Raw genomic sequence first — 19,336 nt, forward strand, 5'->3', positions numbered from 1 at the left:
TTCCCTGGTCCCCGCAGGGTAATGCCACAACTGCCTCTTTCTGTGTTATAAATTTGTGATATTTCTAGGTAAATAACGAACAACCACATATATTTTAACGTAAATACGTCTATGCGGAAGGGTCATTCGGCAAAAAAGCATAACGAAGATGGTGTAACGAAGTTGTGTAAGATCCATATCAACAATGTGTAAATATGGACCGACAACAATGGTCAGATTTTATATGAACCCCTGCGTGCATTGTTGTTACCAAAGAAACTGTTGCGTCATATGTTTACTCGGCATTGTTGTGTTACATTACTGCCGTCAACAATCCGCTTTCGTTATTGAGGAAAGAGCTGAGCTGTGAATCGGTTGTAGAAGAAGTGCATCGTAGACTAGATAATTTTGTGCTGGTAAAAACGTTTTAGAATATTACAGGTACTTATCTTATACAAGAATTATTACATTTCAATACATTGAAGAGACGTATTTACGTCAGATTCTCCGGAACCGTGGTTCCATTGTCAACTTTTTGCATCAGCAAATCGTTTCAATCGCTTTTCCTGTGTTCAACAACGTGGGTTAACCATCTTCACTATAGAGGCCATTAGTTGTGTTTAATTATGTTTTCGGTCAACAGATGGCAGAAGATTGTATTTAAATGTAACCAATTTTTAAAAGCTCAGACAGGTATCAATATCCAAATTATTTTTAATTTGAAACCTGAAAATTGAGACCATTGCCAAAATACGATTTCAGGAAGTCTTCAGACTTCCAGAAAAAAAGTCTGTTATTAACAACAGTTCTTGTTAAAAACTGCAGTTTTCATATTTCTCTCAAAACATTTGCTTCGATCATGTTAGGTGTAAAGAATGGATATATGGGTGAGTAATCAGACGGAAAAGAACAAAACGAAGCGTAAAACGTTGAGTCTTTTTTATATATATATATCTTGTAAACGTCATTTACAACTTCCGTCATATTCAAATTCTAAATACATTGACGATATGGTTTAAATTGGTCTGTAATGTTTTAACAGCTGTCGTAAGTTAGCAGATAATATTGAAAGGTTAGCATTTACGATTTTCGACCTTATTGCTTCCGTTTGTTAAGGCTACGATTGAAGGAGGTTCGATGCTTTCCCGTAGGAGGCAGTTCAGTCGCCTCGTGTAAATGACGAAGGACGTCCACTGATTGGTTGATAAGTAGGCTGTGACGTCATGGCAACGGAAACTTACATATATGGGTAGTGGTGACATCAGCTGCCATTCTAGTTGAAAGTGCCAGGATTGTAACATCGTTTGTTTTATTTTAGTGTTGGTTGCTGCTGCTGCCGCCCGTCGTCTATATCGTTTTTACGTACGCGTGGTGTACTCTATTCAGATAACCGAAAGAAGCTTACGGTGATTGCACTGTAAAGGAAGAGAAGGCGAGGTGTTGTGCGTGCGGCAACAAGCCGACATCATTATTGGCGTGTTGATAGGCGTTTAAATTATCACATCGAGAAGTACATCACTAGTGATGGCAACAGAAGCACAGAGACTAATCAGCATTTCGCTGACTAAAATAGCGCAGTCTCGCGCTCAGCGTGGTGGTGTTAGCCTTCATAAGAATCTCTTGGTTGCCACGGTTCTACAGAAGGCCCGTTACATCTTCATGGAGGAAGCTTACCACATGGTTCAGTCTCAGCAGGGAGGCGCCAGTGGTTACGTGGCTACAGCCACAACCCCACAGGATCATCAGCAGCGTGACGAATACGAGCAGAACTACGATGACGAGGGACTTGTGGCTTTAACACCAGAGGAAGCTGGTATTGCATCGTCACAACAGATAACCCCAGACTCCGAAGAAGCGTCCTCCGGAGTTAACCATCTGCAAGAATTCCTTCAGCCGTCCGCATCCTGTGTTCGGTGTGCAGATAATACGTCCTCCGTTCCGTCCTGTGAAGACGACAAAGAAAATCATACTCCACCCCCTTATCATCCAAATCCCAGCTCTCCTCACAGTGAATCCCCCACATATTTGGATTTGGACAAGGCGCCCTCTCGTGGAGATAGTAACGTCGTCTTACGTGACAGGTCGAACGCAACAAGTACGTGCTCGTCGACTAGGTGCCTCAAGAGACGTCGTGCCGTTGCGGAGTGGGAGACGGAAGAAGCTGTTTCGTCAATTCTGCCGAAGCGAGCCAAGACTTCAGCATCGTGTTGTGAAGGTGATGACTCTGTGTTTTTGGACGACGCTGCTCTGCTTGCGGACTGTGTTGTGACATGCGACGACGAGGATGAAGAGGACGATGTTCAGGATGATGAGAAAGGCTCCACAACTATGGAGATCGATCGTATTACGAGTCTAGTGTCCATATTCAGTTTCGGTAATCTTGCCGGAAATGCGACAACGGACTTGTCTCCGGGGGCGGGAATAGGAAAACTCACGCGTTCGGTATCCACCCCCGATCTGTGCTCGGCGCAAGCGAAGGAAGGTGTCGACGTTCTGCAACAGAGGCCGTTTCTTGCGATGACAGTGTAAAGTTAATAATGCTAATATTGGTAGTCCACCGATATTTTTTCGCACGTGTACAGCCCAAAAGTGACTTTTATGCAACCAGCAATATCCTTTATGTTGACTTCCTTTCCGCCCCCCAATGCTGTGTAACGTCCATCCATACCAGTTCTTTGAAGAAAGGGTCACCCACCCCACTCTCCGTACTTTTCCGTTGCGGCCAAATTGACGCTACCCCGTCCCCCTGTCTTTGAAACTCGGGGTTGCTGATGAATAGAGTTCACTCCCCATTTGGTTGCTTCGTCGTAACCGAACAGTGTTGCCACAACCTGAAGGCTGTAAGTGTAAACAAATGAAACCATCGAACTTCATTATGTGATCTCCTTTCGAATTCTAAATGGATATGAACAAGGACGTTTGTAGTAAGCGGTGTGATGTTAGACAATGTGGCAATGAAAGACGGTGTCCTGAGTATATTGTGTTTGAACATTACCAACATAGGCCTAGACAGCATGAGACGTGTATTTTTCTAAGTATTGTGTTCATTTTGTATATAATTTGGTGTTATAAAGCGAATTATAAACGGTATTTTTTCGTTATATGCTTGTGGGAGGTGATCTCAGAAGGGTCAATATGCGTGGTTTCTACAGCATGTTTAGTGCTGATGTGGCAGTGGTATTTTATAAGGAGTTTTACTTTATCGTATATTATGCACTTAGGTAGGAGAAGCCCCGAACTTTTCCAGTTAAAAATTATATTCCATCAGTTTAAGATTGTCTGTCCCAGGTGACTGGTGATGCAGTCGGTAGTTTGAAGACAGGCCATTGGGAACCGGTTCCAGTCTCTCTCCCCCCTCTCTTTACCCCCTCCCCGTGTTCTGATCTGAAAAGAAATCCAGGCCAGGTGGCGGCCCTTCCTGAACCCTTCAGACAGTAGGAATGGCAAGAGAACAGACAAGGGACCGAGGACATTTTTTTTTTGGGGGGGGGGGGGGAGTTTTCCAATTTTTTTGCAGAGTTGCCGAAGTTGCTTAAAATTATTTTTATACCACTGTTACTTCGGCCAAGATTTAAGGTGCTTTTAATCACTACAGTTTGTGGGAACACTTACGTGAAGCATATGGAAAATTGAAGGCTACAGAAGAGGTTTTTTGTTGTTGTTGCTGAACACATTACACATGAGAATTTTTATTTTGCTATTGTAAATAAATACTTTGCGGCTTGTATAGTGTTTGAAACACGGTGGTAATGTAAATTCGCTATAAACAATTTGTCAGCTCTGTTTTAGGAGTTTTGTAAATATATACTACATTGGTAAGAATATAAGAAAAAATAAAAAAAAATGTTTTTGTAGTTTATGTATTATTTATTACCTTATTCCTCCTGTTTAATGGGATGTGTTGAAATCTTTCCTCTGGGTTTTGACTTCTTGATGGAGTAACATCTTTTACTTGAAGATTACAATCTGAATGTGTAAGAATGAAGTCCTGCGGAACCTGGTTACATGCTGTCCTATTCCAGAAATTCTTTTTCCTCTCAGTGTACTTTTAGAAGAAATGTTTGTCAGCTGAGTAGATTTTTGTTATTAGTCTTAAATGTTAAGTAATTTTGAAAGGGTGCAGGGCATGTTGGATTTTTATCAGAAGCTGTTACAGGCATTTGTGAGGGAGATAGTTGGCAAAACGTTTTTTTTTTCTCGTGTTTTTCTTGATTTCCATTGAAGTTTAGTTTTATGGTATTTGTATGATTGAAATTAAGACAGTTGGTTCAATAAAGCGTAATATAAGTGTAGTTTGTAGCAGATGTATCAACTGCTTAGCATAACGAATGCAAATGAAAAATAAATCCGGAAACTGCAACCTCACGGCCGAATTTTCACCTGTTGAAATAAGTATTACGTGCGTGAGAAAATGATTTCGAATAAATAATTTGTTTTGTGTGTGTTTGAAAACGAATTCATGTCATTTCATGTTCTAAAATAGAAATTAACAACTATAGTCTATGCCAGGTTGAGCAGTATTGGTGGAATTCTTTCAGAGTTGAAGGTTCGGGACGGTAACACGCTTACAAGTACCGAAAAGATTAGTTCCTTCTCAAATTTCTATGTCTGTTCTCAACCATTAACATTGTGCTCCATATTACCACTGTAACGCATTCATGGAACCATTTCACATCCTTCAGTAATTGACAGTTTTGTTCAAGATGACGTTATTTCGCAAAGCCTTGGAGGAAAAGAAGTAGTTGGTAAGACTGCAGACGAGATGGCTTGAGAACGTAGGAAGCCACCTGGCAGGGTAATAATGTTGGTGATTGCATTATACAAACATGAAAGGATCTGGCCATTGCGATATGCCTGTATAGAAACACGATGATCAAACACGAAATGGAACCAAGATCTCGTGTGACAAAGACAGTTTCGCAAGCTATAAGCCTATCGTACAGGAAAGCTAAAAAGATAATGCATGACCAGATATGAGAGATAGGTACTTAACTATTAGTCGCCTATCTTTCTTTCGTTCTTTGAAATAAGACTACTTTAGTAACGAAGACTTTATTTCCGACAGGATTGTTGTATATTGATTAATTCACAGTTCCTTTGAATGTACTGTTCAGTAGGCAACATGTTCCCGTTAGAAGACACGTGACAAGTACAGACTAACTTGCTACTACTGAACTCCGGGGATGGTAATTTACGCTTTACATTCCACACCCTTTCCTTTTCTTACGTTGAAACGTCTTCATGTTTGGTCAATTTTTGTCCTATATTTGTTTCCACGTTTGTATTTTATGCTTTTCGGTAAAGCCTTTCAGCACCTGTTACAGAGACGTCAGAACTTCTGATGTCTTAATCTGTCGGCATGCGGTATTTAGTTATTCTTCAAGGTGCTTTTACAGTTCCTATGAGCCTTGTCTTAATGGAGATTATCCAGTTTTTAAAACCCTTTATCAGATGTTTGGTAATACTTCATGCACTGATGTGTCGGCACTTTGTAAGGTCTATACTTACACAGGACAGAAAACACAGACATACATCCACACCTCAAATGGGATTCGAACCCACTTTCCCAGTGTTCTAGCAAACAAGACCCACACATTAGACAGCGCGGCCATGCAATCGGCTTCCATTGTGGCAAATACCTTTTTCATGATCAATATTTTAACTGGATTTTAGTTTTCTGGGTTGTGTTACCGTGTAGTCTACAGCTGGTTATCGACGTTTAAGTGAACGTTATTTCTCTATCTTCAGGATATAGGCGATACGTTTCTCCGTAACGTTGGTAACCGCCTGCAAGGCCACACGGCAACGGCAAGAAAGTGCATAAGATCATAATCCACATTTTCACCGCTGTAAAACCTTAAATCTTATAAAACTAGACCTATTTTCGGTACACCATAATCTCACATAATGTTTCAGGAATCATGAAGTGCCTTAATAGACTTGCTGTTCTGTAGAATGCGTTTCATCCTCGTGGTATATATTCGCTTTGCTTTCAGTGGTGGATATATCAGCCCTCTCAGACACATGGTCTACTTCAAATGTGTTCCAGATACACGGATCGCTGAACCACCTGTACCAGGTAAGCAACAGTGCTATTTATCGCTTACGTAGTTGACTCTACATCGTTCCTGATTAACCGTACTTCCCTGCGGTCGAATAAAACGAGATAAGTGCGTTATAACTTACTGAACATGTAGACGGTTTGTGTACCATCTATTTATGTTATTAACGCATGCTTTGTGGTGTCCCTCTTTCAAAGTAGTGTACTATAGGCTAATTATAGTGACGTAGAATTGTTTTAAGGTAACTTAGATATCAGGATTCCACCTCCGTGTAGCCTGTGTATCTCCGTCATACATGTTATGCTTTGGGCTGACGGTAGAATATAAAATACGAGTGAACGTCATCGAGTGGAAATTACTGAAGACATGTTCACTATTTACGGTGAGAATCATACAAAACTCGCACGTACATAATGAAGAGTTACTATTACTAAAAAAAATATATAATTACCAATCCGCTCTGAATGGCTTATAATTGAATACATGAATAGTGTTGGCATAGGACTACGTAACATTGATGACACGGAAATGGGATTTCCGGAAGAAACTATTGTATGCATCGCTTTCCATCATGGATTGCTAGGTGAATCCTGTTCAGTTCACAGGATTTGTTCTGTGTTCTTGTATCACCGAATGGCTATCTGCACAGAGAAAATTCATTCTTGAGAAGGTGACGGCCCTGGGAATGAGATTTTCTCCTTTTATCCGACCCCAACAGAATAGGCATTTTCACCTGAAGACGGTAGCAGAGCCAGCTCCCGAAACGTACTGGTTTCGTTTTAGAATACTGAACTATGAATAAGTACAGGGAAACAGCGGTATTGAGGATGACAGTCGCTCACCTGGTTAAGAAATTCTCCGACTTTTCTGTCACCCGAAGATATGTTACCTTGTTCAGAGAAGTCTGAGGCCCTTTTCAATATTTCATAATATGCCAGTTTGTTCTGTGACGAATTTTTAACTCATGGCCCTACCTTATAAATGGAGTACACCTCATATAGGTTATCAGCTATTGCTTATTGAACGTACTCAGTGCTGTCCTCCATATCTAGTGACCGTCGTCTTCATCTACAACCTTAGGAATCCCAGACTCCTCGAACCGTAGAAACATTGGACCCTATCACTGAGTAGCGGAATTTATTCCAATATAGTGCTCACTGCTTGTTGTAATTCTGTATAAATTCAGATCCTGAACTTGGTAGAAAGGGTAAGAAATTTGTTGATGGGCTGTTCAACATGATTTTATCCAATTTCGTTGTTAGCAGCAATTTTCTTTCCATATGGTTCAATGCTGTTCAAAAAAAAAAAAAAGTAATGTGATTTCTGTAGGATGACATTGGATCAACGCATAACAGAAATGAACAAAATGACTTGATAGTCCGCCGCAAATTGTCGTTCAACCCCCGTAGTGTATTTCCAATGCAGTATCGATTAGGAGACATTTTGTCACAGTGAGGATTCTGTACAGTGTACGTGACTCAGCTCACATCGTCAATGGTTGTTGTTACTCGGGTTTGAAGTTTGAAGGGTCCTTCCATGGACAATACAGAAAGCCGAACTGAGTCATACAACGGCAGATTGGGAACGGGCAAGTCTCAGCCTTAACAGAGGGGTGAGAAAAGAAGGGTGACAGAAACAGAAAAGAGAGCATGTTGGGTAGTCTGCGTCATAATGTTTTTCACACATGTGGGGTGTACCTGAGGTTTGTTCTCTTCGCCTGTGTACCATATTCACACATGAACAAAGGTATCGTTGGTAATTACAATACGCAGAGATGACAAAAGCGTTGACAAAATTGTAGTCGGAAAACCTAAAGGAAGTTACTACTTGAAGATTTCTGTCTTCTGGGTTGTTGCGCTGTGTAGTTTGGTAGATGTTCATCGCCCTGATGACGGAGGCAGTACGACCTCTGAAACGTTGGTAAACATCGACCAGACTACACAGCGCAACAACCCAGAAGACAGAAATATTCATACTCACCGCTGTGAAAACTTCAAATCTTACAAGTTACTACTTACTAGAACTCGGCGTAGTCTTTTTCTGAGTAATTTTACATGTCTTCTGAGCTATTATTATCTGTGCTTCTGCACAGTAAAAACAGTGGTTAAAATGAGATACGTGCTTCAAAAACTTTCGATTTTAAAATAAGTGAAAACCATGTTAAATGTCGCTGAAGTAAAATATTTTCCTTTTAGTGACATAATGAAATTCTGGAATAAGTTCATTATCGCATAGATGTGTGCACTTTTTTGTTCAACTGAAAAACGAGGTTTATTAACTTTGCCCTTTATAATTTATGTAATAACGTCAAGAAAAATAATACTAATTGCACTTTTCCATTGCTATTACTCATTATAACCGTGTCAGAATATCGCTATTCTGGCAGCCTGGAAATTGTTTATGTGAATTATAAAGGAATTTCTCCGGTTCGTTCAAGACCGAACCTGCACAGACATGCAGCCCTCACCAGAATGCCTCTTTCCATTTGACACCACGAAGACTGAGGTCCACGCATGTGTTCGTGAGGCTTGAGAGAAAATTGTTTTGTCAATGATTAGTCTGAAGAAGGAAATACACCCTTTCAGCTATTAACATGGTGCTTAATTTGTGATATATCCCACTGGGAACAGCTTGTGGTTCCATGACAGAGTTTCGTCTTGTGAGGCCGCTGATCGAATTCTGAAACTGATTACATTCATGGAATATAAATAATTCTATCGTCTTCATATTCTCCAGTCCTGTCTTTGTTTTTCTAGGAATGATCTGTGCACCACTTTATTGTCTAGGCAACCGTATGCATTTTAATGCATAAAGCGATACATTTTGTATTTATAAGGCCTATCACCAGTCCTCGGGACGACGAAAAATAGAATAAAACACCTGTGATGTCACATTCTTTCGATTTTAGAACCTAATTTAATGAAAATGAGAATGATTTACGATATAATGACTGTTCCTTGCGATGTACTAACTTTAATGTGTCATTTAAGAGGTTAGAATGCCATGTTACTGCTTGTTGTACGTTTTTTTCTGAATTTTAACATATATCCGTGTAAAATAATAATCTAATTTGGGTACATGTGGTTGGAAGACAACTAGGACGACTTGGACAGCAATGGGACTCAGCTTCTATTCTGTGCTGGTGATGTTAGTTTACGTTAATACCATAAATAAAACCACCTAATCCGTATTACAAGCGCGTAATAAGGTTAGTCTGGGCGTGTACGTCCATTATTTTCTCAATGAGTCTGCTTCATGGAGTTGGTTGCCTCATTCAACGTTTTTGCAAATCCATCTTGTTCGGAGTAATTTTCAATTGAAACAATAAGGATGCCAATCCACCAAGGCAACTTTATGTGTTTAAAACATGACAGAAACTGTGCGTGCACATTTTGTTTGAAAGTAAATGAACATGTGACCTTCGACTGTGTTTTGTTCCCTGTTCTGAGATCGTGTTCAATGACACGTGATTTTTATAAGTGTTCATGAGTCTTCCAGCTCTGCTTTGTAGTTTGGCGCATTGTGATTCTGTACTATAATTTAGCTAATGTAGGGATTAGGTTTAAGAAAAGAATACCCAGTGCGAAACAAACTTTTTTTGCAAGGTTTAATTAAAATCCTAAGTGCGTTTACAACCATTTATGGTGATACGGTTTAGGTATTTTCAGACACGCACAGGACAAACAGTAGAGAGACGCTACCAGAGTAATTTAAAGCACGTGTTCAGTTATGTTGCATAGGCGGATCCTGGGAGAGACTTATAGAAATCTCTACCCCAGACTTCGCTCAATCACAAAAATTGTAACATATTTCTTAAGTTGAATTTGCACACACGCACCATATCGTTGAAATAAAATGCTCTGGTACGATTACTGTTTCAACAGTTTTACCTAATCCATGTACTATGTCGGTTCAGTACGAGGGAATGGAGTATACAAGGGGAATACTTTTGTTAGAATTGGAAGGAGACAAAAAATAATAAAGAACTCGACAGAATGGGTAATGAAAAAAGGGCAGAGCGAGAAGGGATGGAGGGGAACTTCAACAAATGGTGGTTTTGTGTCTTGTCATACGACTCCATGATGCTTGGAGAAATATAAGGGGTTACTGATGAAGGGAGAGTGCATCTCTTTTATCCACACCAATCGATCTGCAGCCATTTTCCCTGTCTCACTTGTATACTGCTTACTATAACACTCATTAGTTATTGTAACGTGTTTACGCTGCTGTAGAGCTATACAGATTCATTGACCAAATAGTAATCTTGATGTGTTAATTGTTTATTCTGATAGAACTCTATCCTCACTGCATTTGAGTGGTTGAAGATTAAGGGTATCGGTATTACAATTTTCCTCAGTACTACCACCCTTGAAGATAAAACCACCCAATGAAGCAATTGTAAAGTTTCTTTGTAGCTAACACCGCCTCTGGTAACCTGCAAAGTATTTCCAGTCGATAACATACACACGGTAAGACTCCTCGGACGTAGGACTGGCCCATCGAAGGACCTATACCTGCACAGCACATCATTTTAAAACGCGGACAAATATTTATACCTCGAATCGGATTCCAAACCAAGTTTTTTAGTCACGCAAGACCCTGTACGCCTTAAATCTGGCTACCTCTGGACGGATACTGTTTGTATTCATAATATTGTGACGTGTTGCCTTGAGAGCAGCATAACAATGTCATAAACAGTTTAGTTGTCTGTTTATTGACATTGTCGCGTCTGGCATTGTTGTAACCGTTTATAGACATTGTTGTATTTGGCATTGTCGTATTCGGTATTGTTGTCTATTTATAGACATTGTTGCTTTTGGTATTGTTGTATTTGTTTATAGTCATTGTTGCGTTAGTCATTGTTGTTGTTGTAGAGAGATGACTGTATGTGCAGACCTCTGTATCTGATTTAATTTGACGTGAATAAATCAGGGTTGACAATCCAAGGTCGCAACGCCGAGCCACGTTACAATATAAATTTAAGGACGTTGCATTGATTTTGTGTTTAATAATATTATTGCCAAGTGGTCTCTTTTTTTCAGTTTTCCGACAAAAATTTTGGTTTTGGTTACATTTCTCATCTTCTGCATTGCGACGTTATTTTGAAACACTTACATAACCGTTTGACATCGATGTGTTTGTACAAAATCTTATCTGTGCGCCTGACTGAAGCAGGAGCTCGGATGCCTAAAACTTTTTCGTCTCTGTCTTTACGCTTACTGACACTTGTCGTAGTTGTATTGCTTAATAACCAAGCTGTTTAGTAACTAATGTGAGATACAAGGAACGATGAGTAGTAGCAACTGGTAGTACTGTTGACATCCTCCTTCCTGATTTTAAAGGCCTTGGCTAATACCAGCACCATGAGGTCACCGTCGACAGCTATTTTATAATAGACGATGATGTGTTCTCTCTTAACTTATAACTGTGCTCAGGGTTGCAAACAAAACTATAAGGATGAGTTCATTAATCCACCTCAAACCTGTCGAAACTATAACAGTTCTAAAGTGCTGTGAGACGTACGAACGAAGGGGGTTCAGATTTGACGTGGACTTTTTTCAGGCGTCTACAGACTTTAAACACGACAGAAACTGTGTTCACTTTTCTAAGTACTTTATTTACTCGATTGTAAGACGAAATTTTCACATTTAAGAATTTCTGAAATCGGGGGGGGGGGGTCTTTCATTTGATGGCGTCTAAGAACTGATTTATCTTCTTTTATCCTGAAAGCCTAAATCAAGGACGCATGTTAAAATCGAGGAGGTTTTGTCCTCGCTTTACGTTAAATGTTGAAACGCTCGCCACGAGCGTAATCGTCAGCTAAGAACGCCTGGCTGGCTGGCTGCCTGCTAATGACGTATTTTATGTGGTCGGCTCTGCTGTATTCCGGCGTGTGGAGTACCATTGAGCCACGAAAGTAAGACAGAAGACTTCTTATTTCCCGTTTTTCAAAGTGTTAGCCGGGCGAACACGATTAACATGAACGCTTCACCTTGTCCGGAATTGTTTCACGTATCTGTCAATTAGTGACACTGGCGAAGCATCCCTCACGGCAATAATTACAAGTGTCAAGCTTCGTTTTAAAACTGTTTGTAGTGTGATGGTTTGTACGTGTCTTTCCTAAATTGTTTTACCATGACGTCAGTATCTGTGAACTGATGACGATTCGTTCATGTCCTTGACAGGTTGTTGTTGTTGTTGTCTCTTTACTCGGTGGCATTTTAAACAAACGAAACATATGACGCGCATAAGTAATCACTGGGGTTCAGTAGCGTAAATCAAGAATTTTAACCATTTAAAGCCTAATGCATCACCTACTTTGATAATCATTAATTATGCTTTGTTTACTTGTAATTTCGTCTGATTCTTGCTGTAAGCTGGAATAATTTCCTTAAACAGTTAATCTCTGTTATGGAGAAGTGTTGTGTTTTCTTTGAGGTACGTATTGGATTCTTAAACATTATTTAGATTAACTTAACGTCAAAGGGTTAATCTCGATTCTGTGATAAACGTATGTTATTTTAATAGTCGTTCATGATCGTTCGCTAGTCACAGACGCAATTTGTCCGTCTGTCTGTTGAGTTCTTCAGTTCATGAATCCTGCTACACGTCCGTGAACCATTTGTCTTTTCCTTGGTTCACTTAGACACACTGCTTCAGTTGGATAAGTAAAATAAAACGTAGAATGGAAAGTATCTGAACGTCGCGGTTGAGTGGTTAGCACTCCCGCTTCATATTGTAGTGGTCCTGAGGTGGAATCTGAGCCCGGTGACCGGCTGTCTTCCCTGAAGCCTTACGCGTTTTTCCTCAGTCCCTTCAGGAACTTTCAGAATAGTACCTACAGTTAGTCCAGGACCGCCTCCTACATTCTTTCCAATTCATTATTTCCTAATCATCTTACGCTATATACCTACGTAGTCTGACATACTGTTTGCGTCATTCAACAAACCATAGCTAAAGTATTATGAATGGGCATTGAATTAGTAAGTCCATGGGAGGAAGCGATCAACCCATAATTCTTTTGAAGTGACTCGTATCAGGCTAGTTTAGGAAAATCATAACCGAACCGCCAACTACCTCCAGTCTTAACCTTAAAGGTTTGTTTTTGGTGTGGATATGAATGTGAAATATTTCCACTTTATTTAATTTAAGTATAAAATAACGATCACAAATAGTTACTTTACGTGCATTCGGAACTCATGTGCTTTTGAGATTGGCACTTTGGGCCGGATGTGGTCCGCGGACAGCGAGTTTGTTATATTTGAGACAGAGTAACGCTCTGTATGAGGCACTGGTTCATAGTTTATATAAATGAAATGTATTACTGCATGCAGGAAGAAGCCTGCCAGAAGTGCAATGCACTCGACCCTACCAGAGTATAGGCCTAACACGGGTTCTTTACAGAGCGTACAAACTGACATCAACATCATAACGCGCAGTAGCAAATTTTCCTCTTATCAGTTTACTTACCCCAAGCAAATAAGCGGTTGCTTATCTCTGGCTGTGACGTATAATCTGACCTTCATCGTCCACATTGTTTGGAACGAATGTTTGGTAATGCGCTTTCCTTTATTTTATTATCCGTTCCTAAAAGACGTCTACTAACAAGCACTTTATCCTATTCTGTTAGCCGAAATTTATACTAACTTTACAAAAATTGTAGGAAAGAAAACATTATGAATGTAATATAGCTCAGTCGCTTTATATCTTCATATGTGAACGAAACTTTTCTTTCAGAGTTTAGCCAGTGTTTAAGACAGAGTGCTGCGGAGAGCATTTGGACCTAATAAACAAAAAGTAGAACACGATAGACAGAATAAGGAGCTCAAAAATGCGTACTTCTTTATCTGATCGAGGCTTGTTCACACACAGCCAGTAATTTAGTCGAGTAACGAGTAGTTTAGTTACTTACCATGTGTGGACATTAACATTTATTCGAGTAGTTTAGTGAAACGATTTAGTCGAGTAGATTCATTTCATTATATTTTTTTGGTCGAGTAGGCTTTCCCCACCCCTATACAACTGAGCTCGGGACATGTCTGAACACGTTTGTTTAGTCAAGTTCATTAGTAGCCAAAATGACGCGCTGGAATGAAGAGATGACAATTCGCTTTATTACTGAATATTTAAATCATGAATCACTGTGGAATGTGAAAAGTGAACTGTATGTTGCAGGGTTCTTAAGCTGCATCCCGTTGCAATCAAGTACAGCGTGGTTTGAAGTTTCGTTTTTGCTAGAGTTGCACTGCGCATATGAGTATCTCTTCGTTGAATTCGAGCTTTAACATTGTTTAACAAGAAATCGAAATTAGTTTCAGACATCCTGAGTGTGTTCAAGTATTCTGCTGGATCTTCTAATTCTAGTTCTCTGAGAAGACAACTTGAAGCCCCCAATAAATCTCTTCTACCAATCCACTTTCTAACCCACAGTCGCTTTCGTTCGTATGAAATTTCTTCTTCAATTTCCTCTAATAAAAAATTGGCAAGGTTTCTGATACCATTATTTATAACTGCACGGTGTCGTCTGTCCATCTTGCGTGAATTCAAACGCTCAACTGTACTAGTCCGGACACATTAAAAGCGACTAAACCATTTTAGTGTTAATTACTACTCGCTACTCGACTACATTACTGGCTGTGTGTGAACAAGTTTAAGAGATGGATGGTACGTGTAGCACTCAAGGGGGAATAAGAAATGTATAAACATTTTAGTCGGAAACTTGGGAATAGATGGAGGAAACTCTAACATTGGTTTGAAAGAAACCGGGTGTAAAGGTGTTGGCTGAATAAGGATAGAGTTCAGTGTCGGTCTGTTGTGAACACGGGAACAGAACTTCTGTTATAATAAATGGAGGGTTTTTTCTCGATCCGCTCTCAGATCTCGAGAAGGACTCTAGTCAGGGAATAGTCACTATCATATTGATCTAGCATTAAGTTCTACTCATTCCTCCTTATGAAGACAGCACTGAGTAAAGAATTTGTGAAAATTGGAACAGTTAACGCGCAGAATATCTGTGGGAGGATAGACGTTCAATGCACATGAAATACCCATCCATCGAAAATGTCAGTTCCTTAGTACGAATCACTGTCTAGGATTCTGAAATTTTCCATCATTCTTGCTCAGACATTAAGGATTCGTCGTAATGAACGTGAAGTTTCACATCACTCTTGAAGTACAGTATCTTTTAGAGATAAGAATGAAGGACGGCCAGCACGATAGTGAGCTGTGTGCAAGGTCTTCTGCTCCTTCTGCCTTTCATATTACGCATTAGCGAGGAATATTTCCTCTAGTCACTACACTGTTTTCGCCTGATGTTTTAAAAGGACAGATCATCAGTTATAGAGAGCCGATGTGCAAGTCCTTGACGTTTCAGCAGTTTTCCGTTGTCTTTTATTATCCCTTATAGCTGTGTTATGGTTATGGATCTAAAGCCACTACTGCCTACTGCCTGTACGACAATAAAATAATTTTCGTCAGTCCTTCCAATGAAGTTCTGAGTTGATAAAAATGATAGGTCTATACAGTTACTTAATTGAAAATTCCCAGATATTTAATAACATTTAAATGATTTTAGTAGTTTCATATATGAAGCTTGTTCGTGTTATATACATATGCAGATAACACATAAAGCTATTAAGCCTCATGTTTTGAACGCTAAGATTGCGTCTCGCGAACGGAAAATGATGCAATATTTACGAGCTGTGACTATATTTTATTTGCTTATTATCTTAAGACTGTGATAGCAGGTATCTAATGTAGTATTTTACTGGGCGGAGTAATCTTCGATGTTGGCGGTTCCCGGGTAAAACTATGGGTTCAATATCCAAGGTCTGTCCCATCCGCTAAACCATTTTCGCATCGCGTGATCATTTTCTCCCATTACATACAGATGGCCCAAAATGTACGTACGAAGTTTAATTAATGCATTATTTCACCTGAACGACGAGGTATGAATATCTCATTCAAATCAGCGTGTCAGGCCATTTGTATTACGATGTGTTTAATGTGTTTGCTTCTTAACATCGAAGATCTTTCACATTCTCATTTCAAAGTTTGACACCACACTTTTCATCATCATCATCTTCTTCTTCTCTCTCTTCTTCTTTCTCTCTCTCTCTCTTTGGCCAAGGTTTGAAATTGTGTACCTGTCCGGTCCACCTATGACGCAAGACTTTACCTGGAACACTCTTCTGACCTTTTCTAGGCTTTCAGATGATCGAATGTACTCTTCGATGATGAATGTCCGCTGCGCGGTACTGTACAAAATCCAACGAAAACAAATGGATTCAGTACTAGTGTGTCAGCAAAGTTTCATTAAATTATGACCACTCATTGTGAAGAAAATTTACTTAAAACTTTGTAGGTACATTTTGGGTAATTTATATTTTCTTGGTTTCAACTTCTTATTCGACGAAGACATTTATTTACAAAGCGTCGGTGATTCGAGAGGATTTTAATTGATCCATTGGTTGACAAGTCAGTTAGAAGGAAGAACATATATTGATGAGGAAAACGAAGTGTTGAGTTTAATAGTATCTGGATCCAAGAGAGAGGAGATATCTACGTATGAAGAACTTCATAATGCGTACTCCTCACCAGATGTCATTAGGGCAATAAACATAAATGATTAGTCGTATGGAGCCTGTGGCATATATGAGAGATGATAAAAAGATAAACTTAACTAAAGTAAATGGACTGCAGTCCAGTAAGATTCTTCCAAGTATCGTAATAGCATTGAGGTTTGTCGTGTCCTTTATTCAGTTCACAATCTGACCCCGTTTCCAATTTCCTCTGTACTCGTCTGCCTTTGGTCTGGCCTCTTCAAGATACAAACGGTCCCACCACTTCAAGGTAACAGTGCATAAGGAGGCCCCTCCCCCAACCCACAGAGTACGTTATCACCACTGGGTTGCACTCTCATCCTCATGGAAATGCAGTACCGGAATGATTTCTCTTAGATGGAGCAAGGCCGGAAGCTGGTCCAGATGAAGGCTGCTGGCTGACAACCTCACCTTCACGTTTTGCGCCCTATTTTACAAATGACTCATTAGTAACAGGCAAGGCGATGTTAATTTGTTTTGAAAAAATTGCTACACCAGTTAATACAAGGCTGTATAAATACATTTTGTGTGGAGGAAATTACATTACCAAAACTGAGATAAAATGAGCTCAAACTTAGTTTTAAAAGTTACTGTCTAATTTAATTCGATGATAAATAATGTTTGTAGTTGATTTAGGGTATTAAAAACAGTTATAGTACAGAGCAGCTCTTGATGTCACTCGTATGAGAAGACGTTTTTAACAATTAAATTTTCACACACTTTCGCGAACTCTTGAGTCTCGTTTCTACAAGGATTAGGAACAAATTGGCCCATGTATGGCCTTAGAGCTTGTGTTTACTTAGAAATGTCGCTAAACACACAAAAAAGGTAATTCCTCTGATTTCAATAATTACATTACATGTAGCATTATATAATAAGGGATATTTTTCACGTTGCTAAATTAATTAGATTCATTTGACCTTTGAAAGCTTATGTAATTATATTATTAAACAAGCATGTGCCAGATTAGTTCTTGTCAATAACATGAAACAAAGTTATACATACACAAAGTAAATTCCAGTCTACCTCAAAACAGAATGACATACGAAGGTTTCTTGCGATTGATCGGGAAGGGTGCGAGGGAATTTGCCGTGGACTTCTTTATATCGCAAATAATATCCTAGAATTTTCCTGAAAAAAAGAGGATAACCATGAGTAGATACATAGATCTCTCTGCATTTATTTCTAGACCAACTTCCTCACATCTCATAGAACTTCTGTGCTTTTCATTAAGGAATTTATGTTTTTGCCCAGTAAATTAACATCCTCGCCATAGGCCAGAAGCTGATGTGTGTCATTAACTTCCAATTCCTCTCTGGTTGAAATATTGTCCAGATAAATTCCACGAGTGTGCTGCTCAACCGACGGAAGGCATTATAAAGCCAACCGGTTTTCCTATAATTTCTTCGTGAAGTAAAGGTCGTTAATCCTGCAGGCCTATATATCACTGAGGAGGAAAGTCGAGTGCTGATAAGGAGGTCTATCCTAAAGTAAACGCATACTAAAATAAACAGGCTTGTAGAACACAGGACAGAACTATAATACAATACAGAAGCAGCAAGTACCTCTGAAAGGTCGTAACAATCCAGAAGACTGCCATCTTCATACTCGCCGCCGTCAGACCCTTAAATCTTACAAATAATTATTTTTGTCATTCTGTAGCAACACACACTTCGTAAGTTGTTTAAATTTTAGAATACTTTATTCCAGAATACGTCTCGATGATTTTTTCGTATCAATGCTTTCAAGCATGCCATTCTACCTTGGACACTGTTGGTATTCGTGTTTCTGTAAGGCAATTAAGATAAATTCCTTTCTGCGTGTCAAGTACTTTAAGATATTGTCCTTCAGCTAATCGCGTCATTACTGCAATTGCTATTTTCAGATTTCTGGACATTTTTGGTAAAACATTGTCTGCTTTGAGGATAATTTCTCGATACGAGAAAGTGTTCAGATTGGTCGTATATGTTGAGTTTAGTTTTGGTTTGACTTGTTTTTTTTTATTGTTTTCTGTTCTTTTAGCTTATTTTGTCTTGTGCTTACTCTGTGATTGGCTCTTGTAGCCGTTGGGTTAACACGTTAAAACGTAGAATTGAATTGAACTAAATTGATACGGTTACTGTTAAAGCAAAATCTAAAACTTTCATCCAGACGAGCCTCGTTGTAGGTTCCCTTTTATACATTTTAAACAAAATCTGTGTAAGGTCGATGAACGTGGAATATCTGTACGCCTATACCTGTGCTGACAGTCTCCAAAATCTCCTCTTTCCAGTCCTTAGAAAGCCAGTCGAGCGGAACAAAGTTTTTTAGTACAGCTCACGCGGAAGTGATTGTTCCTAGACCTTTGCCCCGTGTTCCCTTCTTCGGCGGCTACGGACATTGCCAAGTTGCCTGTGTTCTATCCTTTATTATTCCTGGAATCCAGTCGCCCCTGAGCTTCTAATGAATCCGCTCGCGGCAACTCCGTAACTATTCTCAATTTTACTAGAAGGTTCAGAAATATGCTAGTTGCTTTTTCGTATCTTTGTGGTTGTTCTGCTTCTGGAGTGTGGGTACTTCTTGGTTGACCGCGTTGTGATTGTCTTCTGCTGTCCGCGGAACCGTGGGTATGGAGTATTTTTGGGTCGCTTTGCCGTGAAATCCACTCTTTTCCTGGAGTAATGACTTTTTTATCTCAGAACAGACCAATGTTAT

At 39.5% G+C, this 19,336-nt stretch overlaps 1 protein-coding gene across 1 annotated transcript; it reads left to right on the top strand.

Moving 5' to 3' along the window:
- Positions 1 to 1,239: 1,239 nt before the first annotated feature.
- Positions 1,240 to 3,833, top strand: LOC110827116 (uncharacterized). The gene has a single exon (XM_022058487.2). The coding sequence runs from the start codon at positions 1,504 to 1,506 to the stop codon at positions 2,506 to 2,508; it is 1,005 nt and encodes a 334-aa protein (XP_021914179.1). The 5' UTR covers positions 1,240 to 1,503; the 3' UTR covers positions 2,509 to 3,833.
- The last annotated feature ends 15,503 nt before the right edge of the window (positions 3,834 to 19,336 follow it).

The sequence above is a fragment of the Zootermopsis nevadensis genome, unplaced genomic scaffold (assembly GCF_977971745.1).
Source record: "Zootermopsis nevadensis isolate Lab colony 2312 unplaced genomic scaffold, Znev_1.0 Znev_ptg000021l, whole genome shotgun sequence".
In the NCBI taxonomy this organism is placed as follows: domain Eukaryota; kingdom Metazoa; phylum Arthropoda; class Insecta; order Blattodea; family Termopsidae; genus Zootermopsis; species Zootermopsis nevadensis.